The 24,505-nt window shown below is 43.8% G+C and overlaps 1 protein-coding gene across 1 annotated transcript; it reads left to right on the top strand.

Moving 5' to 3' along the window:
* The first annotated feature begins 3,088 nt into the window (after positions 1–3,088).
* On the top strand, positions 3,089–15,428 carry wnt4 (wingless-type MMTV integration site family, member 4). The gene is made up of 5 exons (XM_012822632.3): positions 3,089–3,694; positions 13,015–13,250; positions 13,524–13,655; positions 13,883–14,025; positions 14,490–15,428. The coding sequence occupies exons 1-5, from the start codon at positions 3,618–3,620 to the stop codon at positions 14,958–14,960; spliced, it is 1,059 nt and encodes a 352-aa protein (XP_012678086.1). The 5' UTR covers positions 3,089–3,617; the 3' UTR covers positions 14,961–15,428.
* Positions 15,429–24,505: the final 9,077 nt, after the last annotated feature.

Genomic DNA, 24,505 nt, shown 5'->3' with positions numbered 1-24,505 from the left:
TACCCTGGTAAAAAATGCAACAAGTAATGTAACTATTTTAATTATACCATTGAAATAATGTAACTTAATACATTTTATTACTTTTGATCACTTTTTGATTGGCAGACGAAAGACGGTGCAAATTCAAACCAATCAGAAACAACGCTCTAAATTTGAGTGCAACCTGCCAAATGAATGGAGCCTGTCTAGAAAAAATGCAAAGCAGCAGAATGAGCATAAAGCTTCTTACTGAAAGCAACACATATTTTGATGTAACTGCTAACATTTTGAGTAGCAACTGTAATTTAAATACATATTTTCTTCTCAGTAACTGTAACGGACTACAATTACATTTATTTTGTCATTTAATTACGAAACTCTGTTACGTGTAACTAGTTACTCCCCAGCCCTACGCGTGATGCACTGTGACAAATGATTTAGAGAGATGACTCAGGTCTGCTGATTTTTGTTAAATTCCCTCCAGCACAGAGAGCAGAGGTGTACAAGATACAGCAATGCGATTGAGAGACATTCCTCCCGAGTGAAAGTTAGAGGGGCACAAAAGAGCGGGGGGTAGGGGGAACATCCAACACAGCGATCCAAATGGTCTATGCCACATTAAGAAGCAAAAGGGCCATGATGGCAGACGTGATGAGCTAGTAAAGACACAGCGACAGGCCCAGTCCCTAGTTGTTATAGGTAATCCCTTCTGGCAGTGGGAGGCCAGAACGCGCGCTGTCTGTGGCCTAACCCCAGATGTCTAGCGAGCTTACAATAGAATAATGGTTTCTTTCACAAGTGGTGCATGCCTCTGCTAATTTCACTTAAACACGCAGCAGGGGAGTCAAGAGTCGGTGGCACTTACAACATGTTTGCACTTTCACACTTGTGAACACACACACACACACACACACACACACACACACACACACACACACAAACAAAGACACACATACATGCATACATACAAATGTGGAGCTGAACTCAGACAACCTGCTGCCACACACTCTACACACACACACACACACACACACACACACACACACACACACACACACACACACACACACACACACACACACACACACACACACACACTTACTCATTGGCCTGTGTTATATAAACATTCCTGTATTGTTTCAGTTTTTTTTCAGCTATTTCACCAAGCCTGTTATGATGATTGATATTCCCAGAGCAATTTTGTGGGTTTTTTCACCAAAAGAACAGAAAAGTGTTGACATAAGTTCTTGTAGGTTTACCTCTCCTATAACCTTGAATGCAAGCATTTAAAGTAAACACATTTCAAGTAGACAAGGTGTTTGAGGTCCCTCTTGGTGTGCGTGCATGCATAGGCTGCCATACAAACACACAGACTGAGGAAGTTCTCTGTATACTCCAGATTATTCAGATCATGGAAAGCACCTCGGGAGAGGATCCTCTCTGTGGTTCGTGCTCGGTGGAGTCCAAGGGCCTTTCCCCTGGACAGGTGGCCATCAGCCCTGTGTTTGCTACCCAACACGCTGACGGAGAGAGAGAGGGGTGACACAGCAACCAAACATGCTCAAACCCATCCATGCAGCTGTCAGGGGAGCATATGATGGAAATCATCTGCGGCGATGGAGAGAGAGAGACAGGGAGGGAGAGAAGGAGAGAGGGAGCAAGATACATTTATAAGGGGTTGCAGGGACATAACAGACAAGAGAACCGCCAATAGGGCTCAGTTGTTTTCCTCCACTATAAATAGCACCACTGTTTCTTCCTGATGTTTATTCCATCCAGTCTGACATGTGATCACCCTTTAGACATGTTCTTCCCACTACATCTATGGAAAAGACTGTCTATGTAGCCTGACTGACTGACTAACTCTGTAGTGCGGCTTGTGACAGCCAAACTTCCATCCTCTTGGGATTGGCATGGAACAGATTCCACCTCCTTTGTTCTGTAGGATCTCCCAACAGCCACATTAACCTCCCAAAGCAGCAGGTAGGAGGCTTGGAAGAGCACAGATGTCTCCAGAAAGATGGTCACATCATGAGGATTTTGGTTGTGGTCGTGGCTGGTGTAGAGAAGAGCGCCTGTCCACTCTGGACCTCACACCTTTCAATGCTGCTCACTACCTCCCTCTGTTGGCCACTGACCATCCGTCAGCGCTCAGAACTCATTGTTCAGGACAGTGACCGAGCTCTGAGGAGATCCCATGTAGCCTACTGAGCTTGCAATAACCGTGCACTCCAACACACCCCCTACCGCTAAACACCCTTCCCCCAAATTACACACACGCGCATGCGAAATTGCCAGTGTTAAGAGATTTTTGTGCACATACCAGACTCATGTAGAGTCTGTGAATTGCACCTGCAACGCATGACAAAAAGAATTTCACAGGGCACGCAAAATTTCTAAGCGAGCTCAGCGTTATACCCTTAACTCTGGTCGCGCGGTTAGAAACACAGCTGATGTAGAATGCGGCAGTCAGAGGCTAAATTCAAGTAAGAAAACTCAATAAGTTAAATCCGATTTGGTTAGTGTCAGGGAGTTCATTAAAAACCTTAAATTAGACTACTCCCCATCTGCGAACGATAGCCTATTACACATCAGGACACATTAGAGTGGTAGCCAATTATTAGGCATCGTGTTTTCATCATCATCAACAACAACAACAACAACAATAACAACAACACTAATAATGTGTAGTCATCGGCTACCCATAGGCCTACTGTTTATGCTCTTTGTAGTGGCAGGCCCCTAGTTGTTTCTAAGTCTACCATATGGCTCTATTTGAGTTGAATAAACGGTCTGTTGTGCGGTGACCAACCTTTAAATAGCACTTTTGACCGCAGAGTACTTGAAATTTGGAGGACCTGGGGCAGGAAAAAACAGTGCCAATGTGTGTAGCTAACGCGGTTAATGTGGACCGTTGCCTATCGCATCCTCTCAAGAGATCTCTAAAACAGCCCTTGGCAGAGAGGGCAGCAAATATATAACTCTCTCGTATGGAGCACTAAAACCCGCCTTTATCTGTGGAGTCGCATTAAAAAAACTCCCCCCACATTTCGCGCCGCCCCTCCTAAATCCTCCAGGAGTTCCTAAATTCGACATTCAGTCTCACGCCGTGCTCAGAGTGGTGGCATCTACTGGGGTTATCAGCCGGCGCAGAGTCTTGCGAGTGCAGCGATCTGACCAAACCGGAATGACGGAGCGCGAAACGAAGCAGTATACGGAACACCAGCACTGACAGAGACCCGTGGGATTAAAATCACTTTGCCCTGGTCAGTTGTCAAGCATTCGACTGCCTGTCTGTCTGCACTAGGACAAAACAAAGAGTGAATAAAGAAATAAATGCAACGAGAAGGAGCCGGTTTTACTCTCTATGCTTCGCGCTGTCAAAAAATTAGCGACTCTTTCGGAGAAACTCTGCTGGTGCCTGAAACGCTATCAGGGGACTGACAGAACGACTTGTGCTTCTCTCCTTCCAGTGGATGCTAAACCATGGATTAATCCAGTTTAAGGGGTCAATTGATCCACCCCGTCAATTTAATAAGACAAGACATCAATTTAATTCTGTCTTTGAGCGAATTCAGTAAACTTACCTTGTGTGGATTGTATGCTGATTTGGCAGCAGTATTTCTCCAAAACTCAAGATGACTGCGGGATATTTGTTAAGGTCATTGCTGCTGCTCATTTTAGCACTCTTCTCCGCAAACGCAAGCAACTGGCTGTAAGTGAGCAAAATTTGCGCTCTCATTCATTCATTCATTCGTGTGATATGCTTGTGCTGTATTTAATTTGTTCTTTAGCCTACTACTTTCCAGTGATTACACTCTGTTGATGACACAGACACGGTTCGACTATCATTTGTGTTAAACTTTAACTTTGTTTGCAGCCTACCTCTAGTTTCCCACATTTTTGGCACAAGAGGTGCCCGTTTAGTGGCTTTTGACTGACCACCTTCACCGTGTGTTCCTTTTATGTTTGTTCCTGTAAAACTACAATTGTAGACAGTCATTTTTTATTGTTTCACTCTATGCTATCCTTAGTATTTAGACAGAGAAACGGCAAGTATATATAGACATATATATACCACTGTCGCTGAGAAATGAAAGCAGTTTTAACTTAAACAGGTTCCAAATCAATGTTGTTCACTTAGTAACACACCTGGTTCCGGTACAGGACACAGAGAGACAGCTGTTCTCCCTGTGGGCCTGTCTCCGCACTCTATCTGTGAGCATTTTATGCTAAAGTGGCTGTGTGATCCCTGGATTAGGCAGAAATCACGTTGAGAGTTTTTTTTATAGAAAACGGGGGTCTGATGAGCCTAATGCCTCAAGTTCAAGGCTATTTTTCTAGTAAATCTATCGAAGGCTGTAGTGTGTTATGGCACACAGGCGTGGTGTAAGAGTTCCAAACATGTGGAGACATGCAGCACTTTAGCAAAACTCTCTCTGCTTGTCTACTAAATATGATTATTCTGACAGGAGTAATCCCAACGGGAGCTGGAGAGCTTTCCCCCACCCCCGGACAGGTATTTGCAGGTAGTCCATGTCAAGGACAGTTTTCAGTCGTTCAGGTTCACGTGAAAACTCCAGGCTTACTGTTATTGCTGTTCAAATGCTGCATGTGTTATTGGCAGATATATAGTTGGTGGGACCTTAACCCTGGAACCGCTATTTCCGAAAGTGGTTGTTTTAATTTCACTGCAATACGGGGTGATTCTCCCAAGAGTTATATAAAAGAAACTTCAGTGTCAGGGGAAAGAGTTTAAAGTGCCATTGTGGTCATAGTTAGAACTATGAAGTTTTTATCAGAGCCGACCAAGTTGAATTTATCTGAATTGTTTTAGAATATTAGAGGGGTGCGTTTTCAAGGCTATATTCGTTAAATTATTTAAGTTGCTTTTGGAAGGAACACATATACAGCCCAATGTTTATGTTTTCTTGACGTTGTAATTTTGGTATATAATTTGTTATGTCGTTTAATTGTTTTCACTAACGATTACTTAATATGGAAAAAATGAAATGTATAAAGTTGAAAACTCTCCTCAACTCCTTGGTGCTCATAACGCCGTTGGATAATTTGCATGGGAACCGTGTCCACAGAATTAAATGGATGTCGTTAGATAAGCATTATTACTGGTCAGTATTCATTACTGGTCAATAATCAGTTATTCAACATAGGATACATGCTTGACAAGTGAAAGGTGATTTAATGATGTAGCCCAAAATGACTTAAATCTTCGAGACGCAGCAGTGATAATACAATTATTACATTTCAGATTTTGAATTATGCTAATACACTTAGATCCTATGAGGTGCCATTTATTGTACTGTTGTGAGCGCAAGAAAGTTAAAATAGGAGGTAGCTTACACGCTAGGTCAGATACATGTTTTTTAAAAGGCTTGTCCTATAACAAATTATTATTGTTTATTTCAGTCTTACATTTTATTTAGTTTCTTTACGTTATCGGAAACATGCTGATCAACGTCAATTTAACACATTTACACAGCCGTGGAGAGGAGACTAATTACGTTTTTTATTGGTTGAACAAAAGAATGGATGCTGATTGTCATTGAGCCGCAGTCAGGATCATGGGATGGGTTCATCACAGAAGAGGCGAACGTTGCACTGGTCTAATGAGGCAATCCGGTCTCAGCTCATCTCTGAAAACGTTAATGGCTCAAAAATGCACTTAGGTGTATATTAACCTGCCAGACGCTAGCATTCAAGTATAAGAAGCAAAGTGATCAAAAGACACTCGACTATTCTCGATGTATAATAACCTCCCAAATCATTGTATCTCTAGTGGTACAAAGGTAAGTGTAAGAGCGCCATGACAAAATCCAAAAATAATCTGTCAAATGGATAGGTTTCAGCGTGTTGTTTTGTCCATTCATCAAATCCAATTGATTTCTATAACTGAAATCTTGGACAACTGAGCAATTATTGCAAAGGTACCCAGTGGAAAGGAATAGTAAAAAAAAAAGCTTAATATAATGTCCTATCCTTCCAAAAATGCGCTGGATTTTTCGTGCGTCTGCCTGTCAGCACCTCCCGCTAATGTTCTTCCCGGTGGCCGGGCAGCGGTGCACCTGCAGGTGGGGGGTGGGGAAATAGACTTCTAACGCATGAGGAAGGATCAGAAGGTTCCCTGACTGGTGTTGCAAACTTGTGTAGGCTATTCATGTTTGTGTCTATTTAGATGATTTTAGGTTAGTGGGAGAAGTTCAAGGAGATATGCATTGCTCATTATATGCTTTCAAATATTGTTTATTTGAGTCGATAATCGTTTGATTCGTATAAACACTTGTGGGTTGGTTTTTTTTTACAAAAGAAATTGACCAAAGACCACGTGATTCTAGGTAAAGGAACTTTCTATAAGCTATTTATTTGAATGTTCGGATGGATAGATTGACTCTCTAGTCTGACAGTCAGGTGCCATTTTAAGATAAAAACTGAGAGATGATTAATCGATTTGCATACAGATGAACAGTTACACAAACGTATCCAGAAATCACCTTGCCTCTTTCCTGACCCAAATGTCACGTATCTCAAAATTCTTCTTGTGGTTTTCCTGTCCAATTTGTCTTGTCGCTATGAGCAATTTATTCTTATTAATACTAGATAGATTAATGGAGAACAGAAACAGAGTTTTAAAATGACGCAGTGAACGGAAGCGCACGAGGCGCGCTCTTGATACGGGTGATTTGTACATTCTGCTGTGCATCACATATGCCTTTGAAACAGATGTTGTCAATAAAAAAGTTGTAGCCCACTGAGGGGATCAGTTTACCGATATGTTAACGGACAGAGGAGAATTTCCAGAAAAAAAAGAAGACAAGGAATATGGTCGTCGGTTAACTCTATTGTGTCCATCAGCCCTTCTGTTTTGCTTCTAGCTCTCATTATCATTCAGCTGTTGGTTATCGATTCATACCAGAAGTCCATATGTAAAAACAAATTTAAAAGTGCTAAAAATATTAATCCTGTTATAAACACTTATGAGTGCGAATAGAAAACAGATTGATATTGCTGATTTAGTTCTAGAATTTTTTAAAAGTATGAATTTGTTTTCATTTTCAGGTATTTTCCCGTTCTTCACACACATGCATGCATTGTAGTTATTAGGTCCTGTCACTTGATGGGGGGAGACGTCACTGTCTGTGAGATTCGGCAGAAATAGTGCGCAGCTGATGGGTGGCGGGAGCTGCCGCTGACGGTGCCGGGTCCTGGCGCCTCGGCCCGCGCACACAAATAACAACGGTGACAAGCGGCCGATGAAGCCGTAAAAACGCTGTTGTCACATTCCTGCCGTCTCTCAGCTGCCTATTCTCAGGATCCCACAGAGCGCTGCTAATGCCGTTTCCGTCTAAATTGGTCCGATGCACAGAATTCAGCTCTAAATTAAGCACCTGAAAAAAGAGAAACATTTAGGCGTAGAACAGGGACACAATTATGAGAAAGAACTTAACATTGATGTGTGAATGAAGAACACCTCATAGTTTTGTTTGGACACACACACACACACACACACACGCATCCTACACAATCTCTCTCGCTGTCCCTCTCTGACGCACACTCTGACGCGTGCTCTCTCTGTCTCTCTCTCTCTCTCTCTCTCTGTCTGTCTCTACCCCTCACTCACACACACACACACACACACACACATTCGCTGACAGGATCCCTCTGAGCTAGCAGGGCACAGGGATTAAAGCACACAAAGCAGGGGGCTAATTTTACAGCCTTTATGAGCACTTTTCCTCTCTGCGCGTTATTTTTATGCCTGCCTGGTGCCTACACAGCGCCTGGCTTCGCTCGAGTTAATTTCTACCCTAAAAATAAAAAGAAGGGGGCTAGGGGGACGAATAACTCCACTGTACCCGACTCTTCCACCGCCATTGTCGGTAACTGTGTTAATTGCTCCCCTTTCACCCCTTTCGCTCCACATGCTTCCACTCCTCCGATGGTGATTTCTGCATTTCATCAAGCGGGCCTCACGGAGCCCCGTGCCTGAGGTGTTCCACAGGTGCATAGTAATCACTCAGCCTGTACCAGAGGCGCTGACATATTGTCAGGTATACACCAAGGGACTTTTAAAAAAGTAGACCAATTAGCCCACGCCACAATATAATTCTTTTTTAACAGCATTCGTTCATTTTTTGACCTGTCGGTGGTAATGGGTGTTGAACGGACGTTGTAGATTTCTCAGTTTCTAAAGACACCCTGGGCTATACGGTGACTGGAGGGGTGTTCATGAACGTACAACCCATTCAGTGTAGGTTACATCATATTATCAATAGACATTCCCTTACCTTACAGTAGTTTATGTACATTTGCAAGAATTATGTCACGTTTGAAACCGTAGAGACAAGCGTTAGCTGTCATTGGTTTGAGGGCAAGTAGGCCTACACAAAAATGTATCTAAAAAAAAAAACACAGATTGTCACCTCTTACGAACAGATGCATCGTACGCATCGCAACTTCGACAAATTGCCAGTCACTCTTAGATTTTTTTAGTACACTACATTATGTTGTTGGGACCTATGTTAGCACGGCATACAGATACTGGGGTTAAATCAGAAGTTGCGCTGAAGTTCAATTCAGGTTGGAAATGTGAAAGTGTGATTACACTGCCCTCTAGAGCTTGGGATCGACCGCAGGTCCTGTTTAAGGAGAGTTACTTTGACATGTCTGCATGTACTAGAGCTCTGAAAAAGTAATTCAGCCATGGTTCTGATAAACCCTGCTAACTACTCTAGTCTACAAGGTACACTGACATAATGTGAATGACTGACTGTGTTGGAAGCTAACTGAAGAAACGTTTAAGTGTGTGTGTGTGTGTGTGTGTGTGTGTGTGATAAATAAGCAATACATTATTCTTCATCGGAAGACTAAACATGAAGCTATAATGAATGAAGGCGAGTGTAACTAACTTTAAGGATGGCAATTGCTCTTACATAGGACTTTACCACATTATAAAGAATTATTGTATGTATAGTTAAAAATAACTACACTGCCAAAGGATACAAAATTGATAAGTAAGGATTGTGGTCATGGTAATTAAATCATGAATACATAAAAAGTCAGTTCATTTTAAAATCTCTGGAGTCTTTCAGACAAACTTGCAGGACTGAGTGGCCAAACATAAACAGAAAATAATCACCAGCATTTATGACTGATTTCTGTTTCACACACACACACACACACACACACACCCCCACACACACACACACACACCCACACACTCACACACACACACACACACATGTTTATCTGCCATAAACAGCTCCTGAAGGTCTAATATTTACCTTCACCTGTTACCTCCGATATATTCCCAAGATGGAAGAAGTAAACACAGCTAGTCTGATGATTCAACATACTTTAAAAAAAAAACAGTGACAAATATGTTTCTCTTGGTCCCACCACAACATGTTTATTGACTTCATTGGTTTATAGTTTGCATTCTTTGTTTCACCATTGTTTTGACTAATTTCTGTTAAAACCATACTGATGCCGGGATAGCAACCTGGCTTGTTTTCTCTCTCTCTCTCTCTCTCTCTCTCTCTCTCTCTTCACCTCTCTCATTCATTCTTTCAACATCTCTATCCTCTCTTGCTCTCTCCTGCTGTCTTCCCTTGAGTCCCCCCCCCCCCCCCCTCACTGTGTGGTTGCGTGCCTGGTTGGCCTGGGCTAAGCCGCATGGAGCCGGACGCACTGTGCGGGCTGGGCGCGCAGTAATGCAACACAAACATGGCAGCACGGGGAGCAGTCAACACACTCCAGGTGGAATGCTCCAGCAAAAATCTCCACCAAAGCTCCGCGTGAGGGGGGGGGGAGAGAGGGGGTGTCAAGATTCAGTTGGCATTGTTTTTTTTTTGAGTGAGAAAGAAAGACGGAGAGAGAGGGAGGAAGAAAGAAAGAAAGAAAGAAAGAATAGAGAAGAGAGGGAGGCTATGAATAGAAAAAAAGATAGAAGGAGAGGAGAGGAAAACAGGATCGCCCACAGTCCTGTCAAGGTCTTGGGAAGGTTTTTTCCCACGTGTGATGTTTGGAAACAGAACACAAACACTCCTCTAGTTCGTAAAGGATTTTGGACTCAGTGAAATGGTATGCTAACATCTGAGGCAGCTGCTACTTTAGGATGTTGCTTTTCAAACCTTACCTACTTACGAAAGGAACCGTTTTCTTTTAATGATGAGCAGTCCAGCACTCCCTGTTACTGCTTTGTCTATTCACTGATATGCAGCTGAATTACCAAGTAGCCGATAGCAGCTCCATGAGAGAAAACTAATATCACTGATATAATGATTCAACATTCACATATTTCTCAGCCGGTACCATGTGTGCCAAGGTATTGAGCAAACACTAATTGACATCATTTTACTTGGTGGCAGGAGATAACTATTCAGGGGAAATTCAAAATCTTTACTCCTTACAAAAGGTCTTGGGGAAATGTGACACATGATCATGTTCCTCTCAAGCTAGCCTACTGAGAGAAGGTGCCAAGGGCCTCCATCTGAAGCATGACTTACAGTCTTAAGGGGAAACCTTGCCCTCCTCAAAGTTAAACCATTGAATTAGATGGACTCCTGTTGGTATCTTGGATAGAGAAGCCAGGAGCATTTTCTGTGCTGACAAGTTGGCTCTTACATGAACAGAGAAATTGGTCTCTATTTCTCAGGGGCTCACAAGATTAACTTATAGGCATCTTCTTATTACTATTGATCCAGAATTAAACTTAGGGACTGAATCACTCCATTATGTTATATTATTTTCTTGAGCTTTTTGCAAACAGGTTTTTAAAATAAAATCACTTACACAGTATATATTATGTTGACGTGGACTGATCAGAGGTCAGTTTCTTGTTCTCATTGCTTTGAATAGAAATAAATAAGGGTTATGAGATGAAACTGAATTTATCCTCCACAAAAATCATCTTAGTGGCACTTTCTTTGAAAGTTATGTTCTTTGAATGATAAAACAATAATTATCAAACTGCGTCAAAAAGTCTGGCAATCAGTTTTTTCCCACCTTTTCACCAGAGCAGAACAATGTCTGAGCTAATGGTAGTGTCGTATGGGCTTATTTCTATGTGTCATGTTGGCCTTGTGAAGTTCCCCTCTAACAAAACATCAGTGTAATGATGTCATCCTCTCGCTGAAGTGGGGAGGATTGAGATGAGTGAGGAGAGGACAAGGTTATCTAGACCGAGAAGTGGAGCGCAGTCCGGTTCAGGGTCATGGTGTACGTTTGCTTGTGAGGGTGTGTGTTTGTCTCTGTGTGTGTCTGTGTGTGTGAGTTTGTGAGTTTGTGTGAGAGAGAGAGAGAGAGAGAGAGAGAGAGAGAGGGAGAGAGGTACATGGCTCTGCTCATGACTAGGACTTGCATATGTTATACAGTATATTCAGGTCTTTGAACTGAAACAAATAAATTCATTTTTTCTTTTGCTCATAAATACTGCCCACTCAAAAAGGAGTGGTCTTAAGACAAATGCTGCACACTGAAACCCATAGCTTCTCTTCACTTCTCTAATTTGTCACGTTTTCTCCCCCTTAACAAAAACAGAAGTGTCTGACCTGTTGCTTCATGACACCACAGCTAGCACATACTCTTTGACACGTCACTTTTGTTTGAATAATATTATTTGTGTGGAGAAACTCTGTCACACTTAGCAGATCATGTTCTTTTGCATGGCAACATGTTATATAAAAAATAAGTGACCCAAAAAGCATGTATTTGCTTCTGTCCATGTTATGATTTTGTAGTCTTTTGTAGCCATTTCTTGGCCAGTCCATGATTTGCTTCATGATTTTTCAGGACGTTAAATTTCTCTGTACCTGGAAGAGAGTGTGTACTTACTCCTTGTTTAGATGTTTGCCTGCAGTCCAAATAAGAGCACTCCATTTATCTCCGAGTGGGCGCCTATGTTTACTAACTTCCTCCACAAGAAATATCCTAGAAAAGAAAGATCAATACTAATTTTATTTGATGCCCTGCTTGCTCTTTGAACGCAGGGAAGGGGAAAACACAGCCTCTGTTCAAAACTGGATGTCTATTACCAGAACCAAGGAATCTGTGCCAGTTTAGTAAACAACTCTCATACAGCATCTCGATGATTCATACAGTTCTTAAAATTGTGCGGAAGACATGGCACAAACATTAGTCCTCTGAATGATGCCCTTCATAAGACTGAGGCACACAGACAGGGACAGTTAGAGGAAGGCAAAGATGTCCGACGACAGCATGGTCTTAATACAGGCCCTTCATGGGAAGGTGACTGTGATGAGCTCGTGAAAAGCCCAATTTTAGAGAGGTGTGTCGAGGAGTGGAGGGGCAGAGGCTTGGAGTGGGGTGAGGTGGGGTGGTCGGTCGGCGGGTGGGTGCTTGTGAGGGGTGTTTGTGCCCTCTCTGCCCTGGAGGTGAGAGGGGAGATAACTCCATCCTGCAGTCCTCTCAACATTGCTTCTGATGAGCGGAACTTACCCAAAGCCCCATGGGAAGATGACAGCAGGTTCCCCCTTCGGCCATCTGTGTGTTTAATCCCATCCTGGCCTATCTCAGCCATTCTCAAGAGGGTGATAAATGCGCACTTGAGGGAATGGCTTATTTAATGGCGTGCCTTTTGATTAGAGCTTTTCGTTTTATGGTGTTGCCGCTATACGGAGAAAATGAACTACAGCCATAAAGCAAAGAACAGTTGTTTATGTGTGTTGTTGTGAGGGGTTGCCCTAGTGCAGCATTGGGTGTTGATGTGTGTTTTACGGCGTGTGCATCTACGTAATTTGACTGTCTGTGTGTGTGTGTCTTGACTGCTCAAAGCATTCATCAATGTGTGTGTTTGTGTGCCAATGCCAGTGCCTACTCCATGGGTCTCCCTTATGTACTTTAGATACGTTGGCGAAACTTCTGTCAGTCTCCACATGAGTGTGTCACGATTAGTCTGTCTCTGCACTACCATGTATGTATGTGTATGTGAGTTTGTGCGTAAGACTGTACCTGGTATGAGTGTGACTGACCGTAAGCATTGTGTCCTCTGTGCCACAGGTACCTTGCAAAGCTGTCGTCAGTGGGCAGCATCTCCGATGAGAAGACGTGCGAGAAGCTGCGGGGCCTCATCCAGAGGCAGGTGCAGATCTGCAAACGCAACCTGGAGGTGATGGACGCCGTGCGCCGCGGCGCGCAGATCGCCATCGACGAGTGCCAGTACCAGTTCCGCAACCGCCGCTGGAACTGCTCCACGCTGGAGACCGTGCCAGTGTTCGGCAAGGTCGTCACCCAGGGTGAGCAGCACTCGCGGTTCCCCGGCACCCACCTCTTAACTAACCCCAAGAGTCAAACCTCTCTCTAGCGTGACTGTTGTCTCTAAAGTCTCCTCTCCGCCGTAGAAACCTCTGGAAAAGATGTTGTTGTCATAGCACCCATTAAATATATTCTGAAGAGTCTGAAGCCAGCCTCACTTCATAAACCAGCTAAATTGCCAATAAACAAATGAATAGCACCACAAATAAACAGACTTAAAATGTTTTCTTGTTGTTGATGTTGTTTTGAGACAGGCACAAGAGAGGCTGCGTTTGTGTATGCCATCTCAGCAGCAAGTGTAGCATTTGCGGTGACGAGGGCCTGTAGCAGTGGGGAGCTGGATAAGTGCGGCTGTGACCGGAATGTTCATGGCTTCAGTCCCGAGGGTGAGTTATGTTCTGTTGGCATATACACTTGGAGTGGGAATCTCTCTGTCTTAACATTGCCATAAAACTGACGTCGTACATTTTGGGGGGATCCCTTCTGAAATGGGGATGATAAGTCATGTGTGTACAGACCTACAGTTTCAGATTCACCAAAGGATTCATTATTGGTGGGTTTAGTTGAGGTTACACCTCCTCTTCATTTGTTCCTTTTTTTTTGGTGCGTGTAGGATTCCAGTGGTCGGGCTGCTCAGATAACATTGCCTATGGCGTTGCCTTCTCCCAATCCTTTGTGGATGTCAGGGAGAGAGGCAAAGGCCAATCATCCAACCGGGCACTGATGAACCTTCACAACAATGAAGCTGGGAGGAAGGTATAAAACAAACACATAGCTTTTTATGCTGTTAGCACTCACAGGCCTCTTATGACTGCAGTTGCCATCCATTTCCATCTGCTGTGCTGCAAGTTTACCCTCGTAAACCTTGCACTTTGAAAACACCTTGGTGCAATAAACACTTTAAAAACTCCCCCAAAACAATTCCCTCGTTGTTGGTAAACTTTTCCAAAAACATTACTTTAGTGCACGTTCCATTTCATTAATTAATTTTATTACACCTTACTGTGCCAAAGCTGTTAGACCCCTGGTCTCTTGGCACTACTATCCACTATAACTGGATCATTTCAAACCGAGACTGAAACTGAATCCAGGGGCATGATAGAGTTGTAATAGAGTTATGCAACAGTGTGGATATTTGGCCACATTATAAATCCAAACTGTAAAAAAGCAGTGGGGTGCCATTAGTGCAGTAACTCAAACCATGCCTTCTGTGTTCTCAGGCCATCCTGAACAACATGCGGGTGGAGTGCAAGTGCCACGGAGTGTCAGGCTCCTGTGAGCTCAAGACCTGCTGGAAGGCCATGCCACCCTTCCGGAAGGTGGGCAACGTCATCAAGGAGAAGTTCGACGGCGCCACTGAGGTGGAGCAGAGGAAGATTGGCACCACCAAGGTCCTGGTGCCTCGCAACGCCCAGTTCAAACCGCACACAGATGAGGATCTGGTCTACTTGGAGCCCAGCCCGGACTTCTGTGACTTTGACCCGCGCACGCCGGGCATGCTGGGAACGGCCGGCCGCCACTGCAACAAAACCTCCAAGGCCATTGACGGCTGCGAGCTGATGTGCTGTGGCCGGGGCTTCCACACGGAGGAGGTGGAGGTGGTGGACCGCTGCAGCTGTAAGTTCCACTGGTGCTGCTACGTCAAGTGCAAACAGTGCCGCAAAATGGTGGAGATGCACACCTGCCGGTGATTCCACCCGACCCCTGGCGGATCCTTCCGGAGGGACGCTCTCTAATCCCCCCCCCCACGTCCTATCCTACTCGTCCAGGGAAATGCTGACGGACAAGAGTGGACAAAGGCCCTCGAGGGAAGTGGGATGCTCTTCCTAACATTTTAACATGTGCTAGAGGAACATGGCGTTCAGTACACGGGACACATTACAGGCAAGATTTTTGGAAATCGCGATGTCCCAATGAGAGTTCTATTTTTTTCTATCTCTCTCCTTTCACACCTTTTTGAAAATGTGGTTTGCTCTCTTATTTTTGTATTTTTTTTAACTTATTTAAGTGTATTAGAGAGTACAACTTGATGTGACATTATAACCAGGGCAGTGGCTTTGGGGCTGGGGAGCCATTGGATGGACTTTGACAAACATTTTGGGGGATGGGGGGTTGTTCAGAGGGCACATAGCCAATGTGTGTGTGTGTGGTTGTGTATTGGAGGGGTATTGGAGTAACCATATGGCAGGGGGGGGGGGGGGGGGGGGGTTGGTGGGTGTTTATTGTTGATGCTGCTTTAGGAACTCATCTGGAGAGATGGAAATCAAGGGAATACCCAAACGGACTCAATAAGGGATAGCGCACACAAAATTAAAGCAACAAGAAGAAAACTATACTTTAAGACACAGTCCAGGTGTACATTTATCTTCCTCTCATAAAGACAGCAGTAGCGTGTTTAGATGTATGTGGCCAATGGTTTCATGCACAACCACATTGCTGCTATACATTTGGAAATCAAATGCAGATAAACCACAGTAGTGGTTTGCCATTCTCTTTGAGTATTACAGAGCTAATCCCTTCTCTTCCGCAGGCGTCAGGATCAACTGAAAGTGTGACGAGATAGGAAAAGGTGTTTGTTTTTGTTGGAAAGTGTCAAGGTGGGCAAACCCAGTGCCTACAAGAGGTATCGAAAATGCCTTCAGAAGAGAAGTATTAGTCTGTTGGCATGGGACATCTAGCATTTTATTTCCACATTTAGAGAATGCCAAGTTAACCGTATTGAGCAGCACCTGCCTTTTCAAGCGTCAGAAGTGCAGAAGCTTTTCACTGGTAGGTTGACTTGGGGTGGTTGGACCGTGGGCCATAACTTTAGCACTTTCCCTCTCCAGACGCACATACCACAGAATAAAACAATTGCCAAGCATTCCCTATTCCCAGTGAGGGGTGGATTGACTGACTGAATTATTCATGGCAAATATGTACAACTACCATAATTCCAAGCTTTTCTATAGTAACAATGTAATACAGTATGCTTTTTTTTAAAGAAACATAGATCTGTTAAAGACTTATACACTGAAGAAGACTATATTGCATATGAATGTATGTAAAATTGAAATATATGCTGTGTCAAAGAAAGGAATTGTTGTGATATTTCTTCCTAATCTGGATATAACAATGCTGTCACTGTGAAAGTAGAAGACTATATGGTATATGGTATCCTTTAAAAGATGGTAAATATGTCAACTCACATGTCTTCAGAAAACAAAGAATATTAATGAAAAACTGCTGTGACTAAACAAAGGGTCTCAAAAGTATTATGATAACCCCTCAGAGGGTCACTTGCTTGTGGCTGTCATGACCTCGGACTCCCTTTGATCTCACGGTTGTCTCCTGAACTTAATGCTTGAACGTGTCGGAATTCGGCTGTTCATAACAAAATGTACAGGGAGCTTGTCTGTTCATTTTGCTGACAATGATATTGGTTAATCCTACTACAAGGGATGCAGCATCACACATCCAGGTGCAGGGGAGGGACAACAAGACAGTGTCTCCCTTCACACACTCACACTCACACCCACACCCACACCCACACCCACACACACACACACACACACACACACACACACACACACACACACACACACACACACACCACTGCGCAGCGCAGCTGCCTGGTGACAGTCTAGACTGCGCCTGGAGAGCCATGCCATCAGGCCAAGAACAATAAATATTTATAGAAAGTATGTGTGGAATAATGGCAGGAATGAGAGATGCTGGCCACACGTACATGTGGTTTGGTGCTGCAACTCAGCAGCTCCTGAGTGCCCTGGATCATTGGGCCTCTCAGAGCGGCTCAGTCTCACTTACCCAACCACTCTGTCTTTTACACTTTTATTCCCCTCACCCGGAAAAAAGAGAGAGTGTGTTTTTTTTGTGTGTTTCTGTGTGAAAAAAAGGACAGAGACTGATGGAGAGAATACCACACAGGAATCAGCAGCTACTTGTATGTAATGTGTTTGAAAAGCGATCTCACCAATGAACCAAAAAGCCCAATGAAAATGTATTGCAAATATGCGTTACTTAAAATCTCATCTTCCCTGCTGACAAGTTAAGCGGAGGTTTTTGTTAACAGGGTATCATTTCCCTCATTTTTCTAAGACACGAGCTCCTCCTTGTAGGGCTGTTAATATGGCCCCAGAGGGAATACCTGTCTGTACTGAAAATATAAACTATAGTTCTTATTTTCACTGATAAAGGGTCTTTTACACTGGGGATATTCCTAATACAGTGAGCGTCTCTCCTTGGCTTTAGGATACTATATCTATTGCAGGATAATGGCACCTGGCCTCCCTGGCTTGCACCGTGTCTGTATTGTTGAATAAGTTAATCACAGAATGGTCTCAGGGGGTACAGGTACATTACACCTTCAGGCTCCTTTCCAGCCAAGCAGGCTATTTTTTCCCGCATAATTTACGTGCTATAAACCCTCATATATCCTCTAGTAAAGAAGCTCCTGTTACATGGTATTCAATTCTGTCAAAATCATATCTTGGAAAACACATCCATGGTGGTGGATGCATGCATTGGATTATAATCGAACGAGGACCATATGGCCTCCATTGTTTTGTTTCTTTTCTTTTCTTCCTCCTTTTTGAGTCTTCCCAATGTTTGGTTATACGCAAGTCTGTCTCCAATAAGCCCTTTAGATGCGTGAGATTACAGTGGGGGAGGGGTGGTCTGAAACTAAGGCAAAAGCCCGTTATTGCACGCTGCAAAATTAAAATGGGGGGCATTTTTGAGCGTCCGGGCAGGAGAAACCATGGCGAAATCCTCATAATACCACCACTTCCTGTGTTTGTGGTAGTGGAGAAACTGCAGGCCTACAAGACCATGCTTGCACTGGGTATAGTTGCAAGTGGTAAATCAAACTGTTATTCTTACTGAATAACAGCCATGTAGTTATCATTTCCCATTCAAAATGTATTTTTATTTATTTATAGTCTGAAAATAAACAAGAAAAGTGATTGATTAATGAACACAAAAAGTATAGATAAATGTAGTTCATATATCCCATTTGTACTCCAAAAATACTCTAATACTCCATACTTGAACAAGACATAAATCCACTCCCTAAGAATCCTGTCACTAAAAATGGTGTGTGTGTCGATGGTCCCAAAAAATACCCTGAGGGAAAGTATCCCCATAAGAAATGCAATAGTGTCAAGAGAATGGCCTTTTCACCGCCTCTTTGATGGAAATACCTCAAAGTAATTTAATATTTAGAGAGACCTTTCCTGGGACATAATATAATTATCAACCTACGACTCAATAAAGGGGCTCAAAGATCAGATGGATTTCACCTTTCAGCTGCTTTTAATATGACTTTCGTTGCTGCCGAAAAACATTTGTTTGATTAAGTTTGGACAAGAGGGGCCTGGTGATAAGGGAGATTCTCATAACTGTCTAAGTGTCAGCTAAACAAAGTCAATACGAGTGACTTGCTGAGGTAACAGGAGCAAAACAGTCCAAACACTTCAAACTTAGCCAAGCTAACTGATGCCTCCTATCTGTCGTTTATCTGATGGGGTGTGTGTTCAGAGGAACAAAGTCAATCTTTGTGGTCGATTCCACCTTGCACGTGATGAGTGATGGAACACATTCGGATGGATCTGTGCAGTCAGATGTTTACCTGCCTGAATGGCTGCATAAGGTTTTTCTATTGAGGATCGGGGGGCAGGAAGAGGGATGAGTGAGGCGAGCCGTTGGTGTTTGGGGCTGCCAGGACCAGGCTTAGGCACCTGGGGACGGAGCCACTCGGAGGAAGGGGTGCTGGGCAAGGGTTAACCCCCGTGCAGGTCTGGCGGGGTAATTCCACGACTGAAAACCCGAAAGCGAAAAAGGATAAGCAGTCCCAAAGTGCTCCGCGCACTCCCCTCCCAAGCCTGCTTCAAAACTCACAGATCTCCACCAACATACTTCTCATATTAAAAGAAAACAAGTTACACAAATGAGACAGATGTTTCTTGTTTGTGATGACAGTTTCAATACTTTTTTCCCCTCCTTCCCCTGCCCTCCCTTCTGTTTTCCTCGCTCTCCTTGAAGCGCCAAGTTGTGCAATACACACGAGAGCCCCTGACAGACACTGCCCAAAACCCCGAAGAACCCAGGGTGAATAATGAATAACAATGCATGGCAAAGGCCTGTGTGCTACTGCAGAGACTGCTACAGTGGGTTTTTCCTACACCAAGCAAGACAACTGAGCTCAGTTTCCACAAAGAGTTTGTGCTGGATAAATGTTTGCGAAAAGGGGTTAGGAAGCAGGGAGAGCCATAGGTGTCCGATGCAGACATATTACTGCTCAGGACACCCCCTCCATTCCAGGGATGTCCGGAAAAGACAATCGGGATGAAAATGACACTGATGAATGAAGGGGGTGTCCATGTTCAGAACACACTAAGCACTTGGTTCCATCAATGAAGTGCTGACCTATTGGCTCAGTTTATATGCGTGGCTAAGCGTAGGCTTGATGTTGCTTTAAATTTTGCCATGGCATTTCTCAAGTGCAGACAGCACGAGGCATGATTGATTAAGAAAGTTGAAAAAAAAGGGGCCATGAATGGCTCAACTGACTTTCCAGCTAGCTTAAACATCGTCGAAATAACTGGGTTCAACTCAGACTGGGTACAGATGTAGTCATACAGCCTTCAGTTGAACTGCCATTCTGTAATGTAAAATGCCATTGTTGTGATGTCAGCGAGGCTTGGTGTATGATTATAATTTCCAGGCAGGGCGATCCCCTTGATATTGCTAGGGCAGTGCCTCAATGTTAAACATTGTCTCAGCAGAGACCATCGGAAAGTCACTGCATTGACTCATTAGCCATGTCAAAGCAAAGGCCTGCACACAAGATGCGTGCCTGCGTTCAGCCATGAACACTAACATACATCTGCATAGTCCAACAGGGACGATGCGGGCCTCTCTCCATAGTTTGCCCAACTATGCGGGCTGCTCAGGTCGGCCATTCCCTGGGGAAGAGAGGAGACTTATTTTAGATCAATCTTCGATGCTCCACCCCCTCAGGACCCTGCTAAGGGAAGCCAAAAAGCTCCATGGAGGTGGGTGCTTCTGTCATCCCAGTGATCTGTTTTCTTTCGGTTGAGATGATATTAGCTATGACGGAGACCCTAGAGAGGCTAACACCCACCTGTGTCTTGCACTGATGCGTGCGCTTGTTTGGACACAACAACTCTCTCTCTGTGGGCGATACTACCTGCTGCGAGAGCAGAGGCATGAGACAAGGCGCTCAGGGCTGTAGGCCCACCTGTCAGAAGGCTTCTGGGGCAGACCCGGCTGCACCTGCACTCCAGACATAAGGCTACATGTTTCCATTAGCAGCAAAGGAGTTAGCATATCATAACAGACACCACACTGACACCACACCAGCCTATTTGTCAGCGGTTGAGGGGGTTAGCATATCACAACATGTGGAGCATTGAGGTGCAGCTGCCAGTGCCATGGTTCTCAGTGCTGTTGAAGGGCTCGTCTGTAGGATCCTCTCCTCTCCGGGGCCTTGGGGCCTGGCACAGCTCCATAAACTCAAGAGGGAGAGTGGCATACGAATCAATGGTAGGCCCGTCCGTGTCTGCTGAGATTTTATGACTGCGCTGCCTGGGAGAATGACTTATGATGTGAAGCCCTCCCTCACTTTAACCGTGCATGAGAGAGCAATGGTAAATCACTGCACTCAAGACAGCTCTGAGACATGATGGCATGCTGGGCTCTGCTCGAAGGCTGCTCCCTCCTCTCTGTTTGACCCCAGAGATGTACATTAGGATGAGTTGGGAGCTAGGTTCTGTAAATCTGTAGGCTAATATTTAATTTTTTCATCTGATGCCTTCAGGGCACGATTTGCACACTAACCATCTAGGACAATGTGATTGCTTTACCACTTTTTTTTTCTTCTTCTCTGAATCATCTCACAGCTATGATTTGTTGATTGTGTTTAAACTGGTGGTCTTCATGAGCTGGAAAATATGACTTGACATTTGACCATAGTAACTAAAACCTCATGGCCTTTCAGATTCCTATCACCATTTCAAAACACGCACAGTTGCACTCCATACATTAGTTATCAACTCGTCAACAAAAGCAACAAGAAATGTGTCAGATATTACAATTGAGAGCCAGAAAGGCCTGGAGAACAACACTGCTAATATTAATCAGAAATCTTACTCACACAATTAATGCTTGACCTAAGTCAAAGCAGCAGGTTCAAGTCTGTATTTGACATTTCAGGTTCATGAGAAAGGAGTGAGCGTACAACTACTCAGCACTTGGCACTGCATACTGCTGCAGTACAGTCAAAATGGGGTATAAACACATCCCTAGTTATCATGGTGCAGGTGTCTATAGGGAGGGTACCACACAGAGGAGCTGGAGCAGGAGATGTGGGGCTTTTGATAAATGAGGCAACAGTATTTCATTACGCATAGTTCCAGTCCACAGGGCGGCCTTTAAACACATTCCGAGCGTGTTTAGCTTTGACTGGCATATTGGTATCTTAGGCAATCCCTCTCCCTCTCATGCCCTGCCTCTCCTTCTTCTTACCTCAAATGATGAATCATTGACATTCGTCTGAGTGGATTATTGGACTATTAAGACGCAACATTTTCCTTTGTTGTTTTTAACATTTCTCCAGTGCAACACTGCTTCCCAAAACACGTGCCTTTGGTACGATCTGGGAACTCCCCTAGAGCTGGCTAAAGATGACGGGTCCGCAGATGTGATGTGGAATGCCATCCTGAGGGAGGCTTCTCTTTTCCGCAGTGATTAGTGGGGGTTGACTGAGGAGGCGGACACAGGCCGTGGTGTTTGCTTTGGATAAGAGTCTCTTCTCCAATTAGGGTCAGAGCTAAGTGGGAGTAGACACAGTAGACCTTCTTTACCATCCATCACATCCAACCCCCGAGAACTGACTATTATTTCAAATGACATCTAACCACACAGTAACACAGTACAAAAGCAAAACATGCAAATTCATTGTTCACTCTGCTAATAAGCGGTCCAAATAAGTTTGCGGAGGCCGCCTGGTTTCAAAAGAACTTCAGAAGAAGGTCAGAAGGAAGTCAGATTTTGGACATCTCAATTGAAATCATCCAAAGTACACCTTCATAATGAACAATAACAAGTTAAGGTCGATTCAACTTTAACCGACCTTTAACCGACCTTGGAACAGCCTTTTCAGGCGGACAAAAGGGTGACACCGTCTCTCAAATTCTGAGTGCACAGGTATGTTCCCCTTCATATGTGCAGTTGATGTTATCAGGGTAGTGAGTGGATGTTGGCAGGCTGAGGTAAGCAGACCCAACAGGGTGAGGGTCCGTATTGCGGTGGCCCTGACTAATCCAAAGTGATGTTTGCAGGTGGGCACCCTCAACACTGTAACACAGGAATGTCAGCCATCCCACATATGTGATGATGAATTGCTTCGGTTGCCTATTTAGTGTAAGTGCTCGCTGACGGAGAGCACTCCAGAAACGCACAGAATGCTTTTTTTTCTTCCCTGTTTCTTAAAAAATATAACCGAGAAACTTGCCACAGGGGCAACTTGTAGAGGCACTCGCTGAAGTAGGACACTTTTCATGCCTCCTGGGTTCTGTTTACACCTCACAATGTACAGAGAATATTTAGGCCTCATATACAGAGGCTAAAGTCGGAGTGTATTTTGACCGTCACCTACGATTTGTGAAAAGCAACATCCTGAAGACCAAATATTGAAATATTCCAAAAGCAAGAGTTGAAAGTGTACTAGTTAATGGTTTTCAAGCAACACACAAAACCCTTTTTGTACATCTCTCGGGGGGAAAAAGGAAAAGCCTGAGACACAATGTCGCACCAGCTGACACCCCATCCATCAACAGCCCCATAGATGGCCATAAATCTAGAAAGGGAACATCTCACTTAAGTATCCACTTTCATTAACAACTGCCCTAAAGCCAAGCAAGAGCATCTTGGATGTCTACCAGCTTTGTTCGCAAGGACAAACACAGAAAGTGCTGTTTTACAGTGCATGTTGTTCTGAATTTCCATGTATTAAAGGTTTACCATGTACACCTGCACTACAGGAGAACAGCTACATTTCCAGATTAAATAACGAAAAAGGTCTTCACCTTCCGTCTCAAAAAAACATGTGATGGCCTACTGCAAGGGTTATTTCTAGGAGAGTGTGATCTGATCTGCCCCTTCAGGTAACAACGCTCCAAAACAGTCACAGAAGATGGTCAGGTCTTCAGTCACTTCTGGCTATGCAGCACCTCCTACTGGTCTTCAACTGTTCCTGCACCTATGATGATCCAGATTTTCAGAGTCCATAAATCCCTTCAGTGTATTGGAAGGATTTTTGGAATTGTTCGCAATTGTAAAAAGCATTTTAAAACAGATTGTGCGTGGATGCTTACACTATACAATTAAAGTCCAATCTGATCAGAAGAGTCAATTCTAGCGAGTCCACAGTGCACCCTAAGCATGGCTTCTTTACCCACTAGAAATATCTTTTCAGTGGGTAATATACCAAACAAATAAAAATGAAGTTAAAGAACAAGCAAGGGAAGACCTCAAATCACCAACAACCAAGCATAGACTTAAACTGAGGCAAGTTAGTTCCACAGATGCACTGCTCAGAACCCCTCTAACCTGCTGAAATGTTGACAGTGTAAAAGGTAGGAAAATCTATGCCCAAAGGCTGATCTAAATCAAGTCCGTAATCTGTACACTGTACAAGCAAATGGTTGAATCACGGTCACTAATTGGAGTTGCACCGTCTCAAGGTATTGGGTTAGTTTAGATGTTTAAAACGAATCACTTTAACTACCTAATAATTGCCAACTACATCAGAGCCAAATTCAATCCCACGGTAAATTCCATTAGACCACGAGACCTACTAGGAGACATATGATTTACCTTTAGCCAAGTCTTCAGTGATTCAATGCTATTACTGCTGAGAAGATCCATAAAAGAATGGTCATGTTTTTATATTTATTTATCTTTTCAACTTGTACTTGTGTAGTTTCTTGTATAGATTTACAATTAATATTAATATCTCAAGAAACCTCAGAAAATGCCTAGGAAATCTGGTAAAGGCAATTAAGGTATAAGTTTAATATCTTTGTAAAGAATGCATATACAAGACAGACTTAATACATAGCATTTGGTTTTACACCAAAACAAACGGAACAAAAACAGGAAACAAAAACAAATGTCTGCATGACAGACTGCAGGAGTCCCACAGACTCTGATC

This window comes from Clupea harengus, chromosome 5 (assembly GCF_900700415.2).
Source record: "Clupea harengus chromosome 5, Ch_v2.0.2, whole genome shotgun sequence".
Lineage (NCBI taxonomy): Eukaryota > Metazoa > Chordata > Actinopteri > Clupeiformes > Clupeidae > Clupea > Clupea harengus.
Note: the sequence above shows the minus strand (reverse complement) of the source record. Positions and strands in the feature narration are given on the sequence as shown.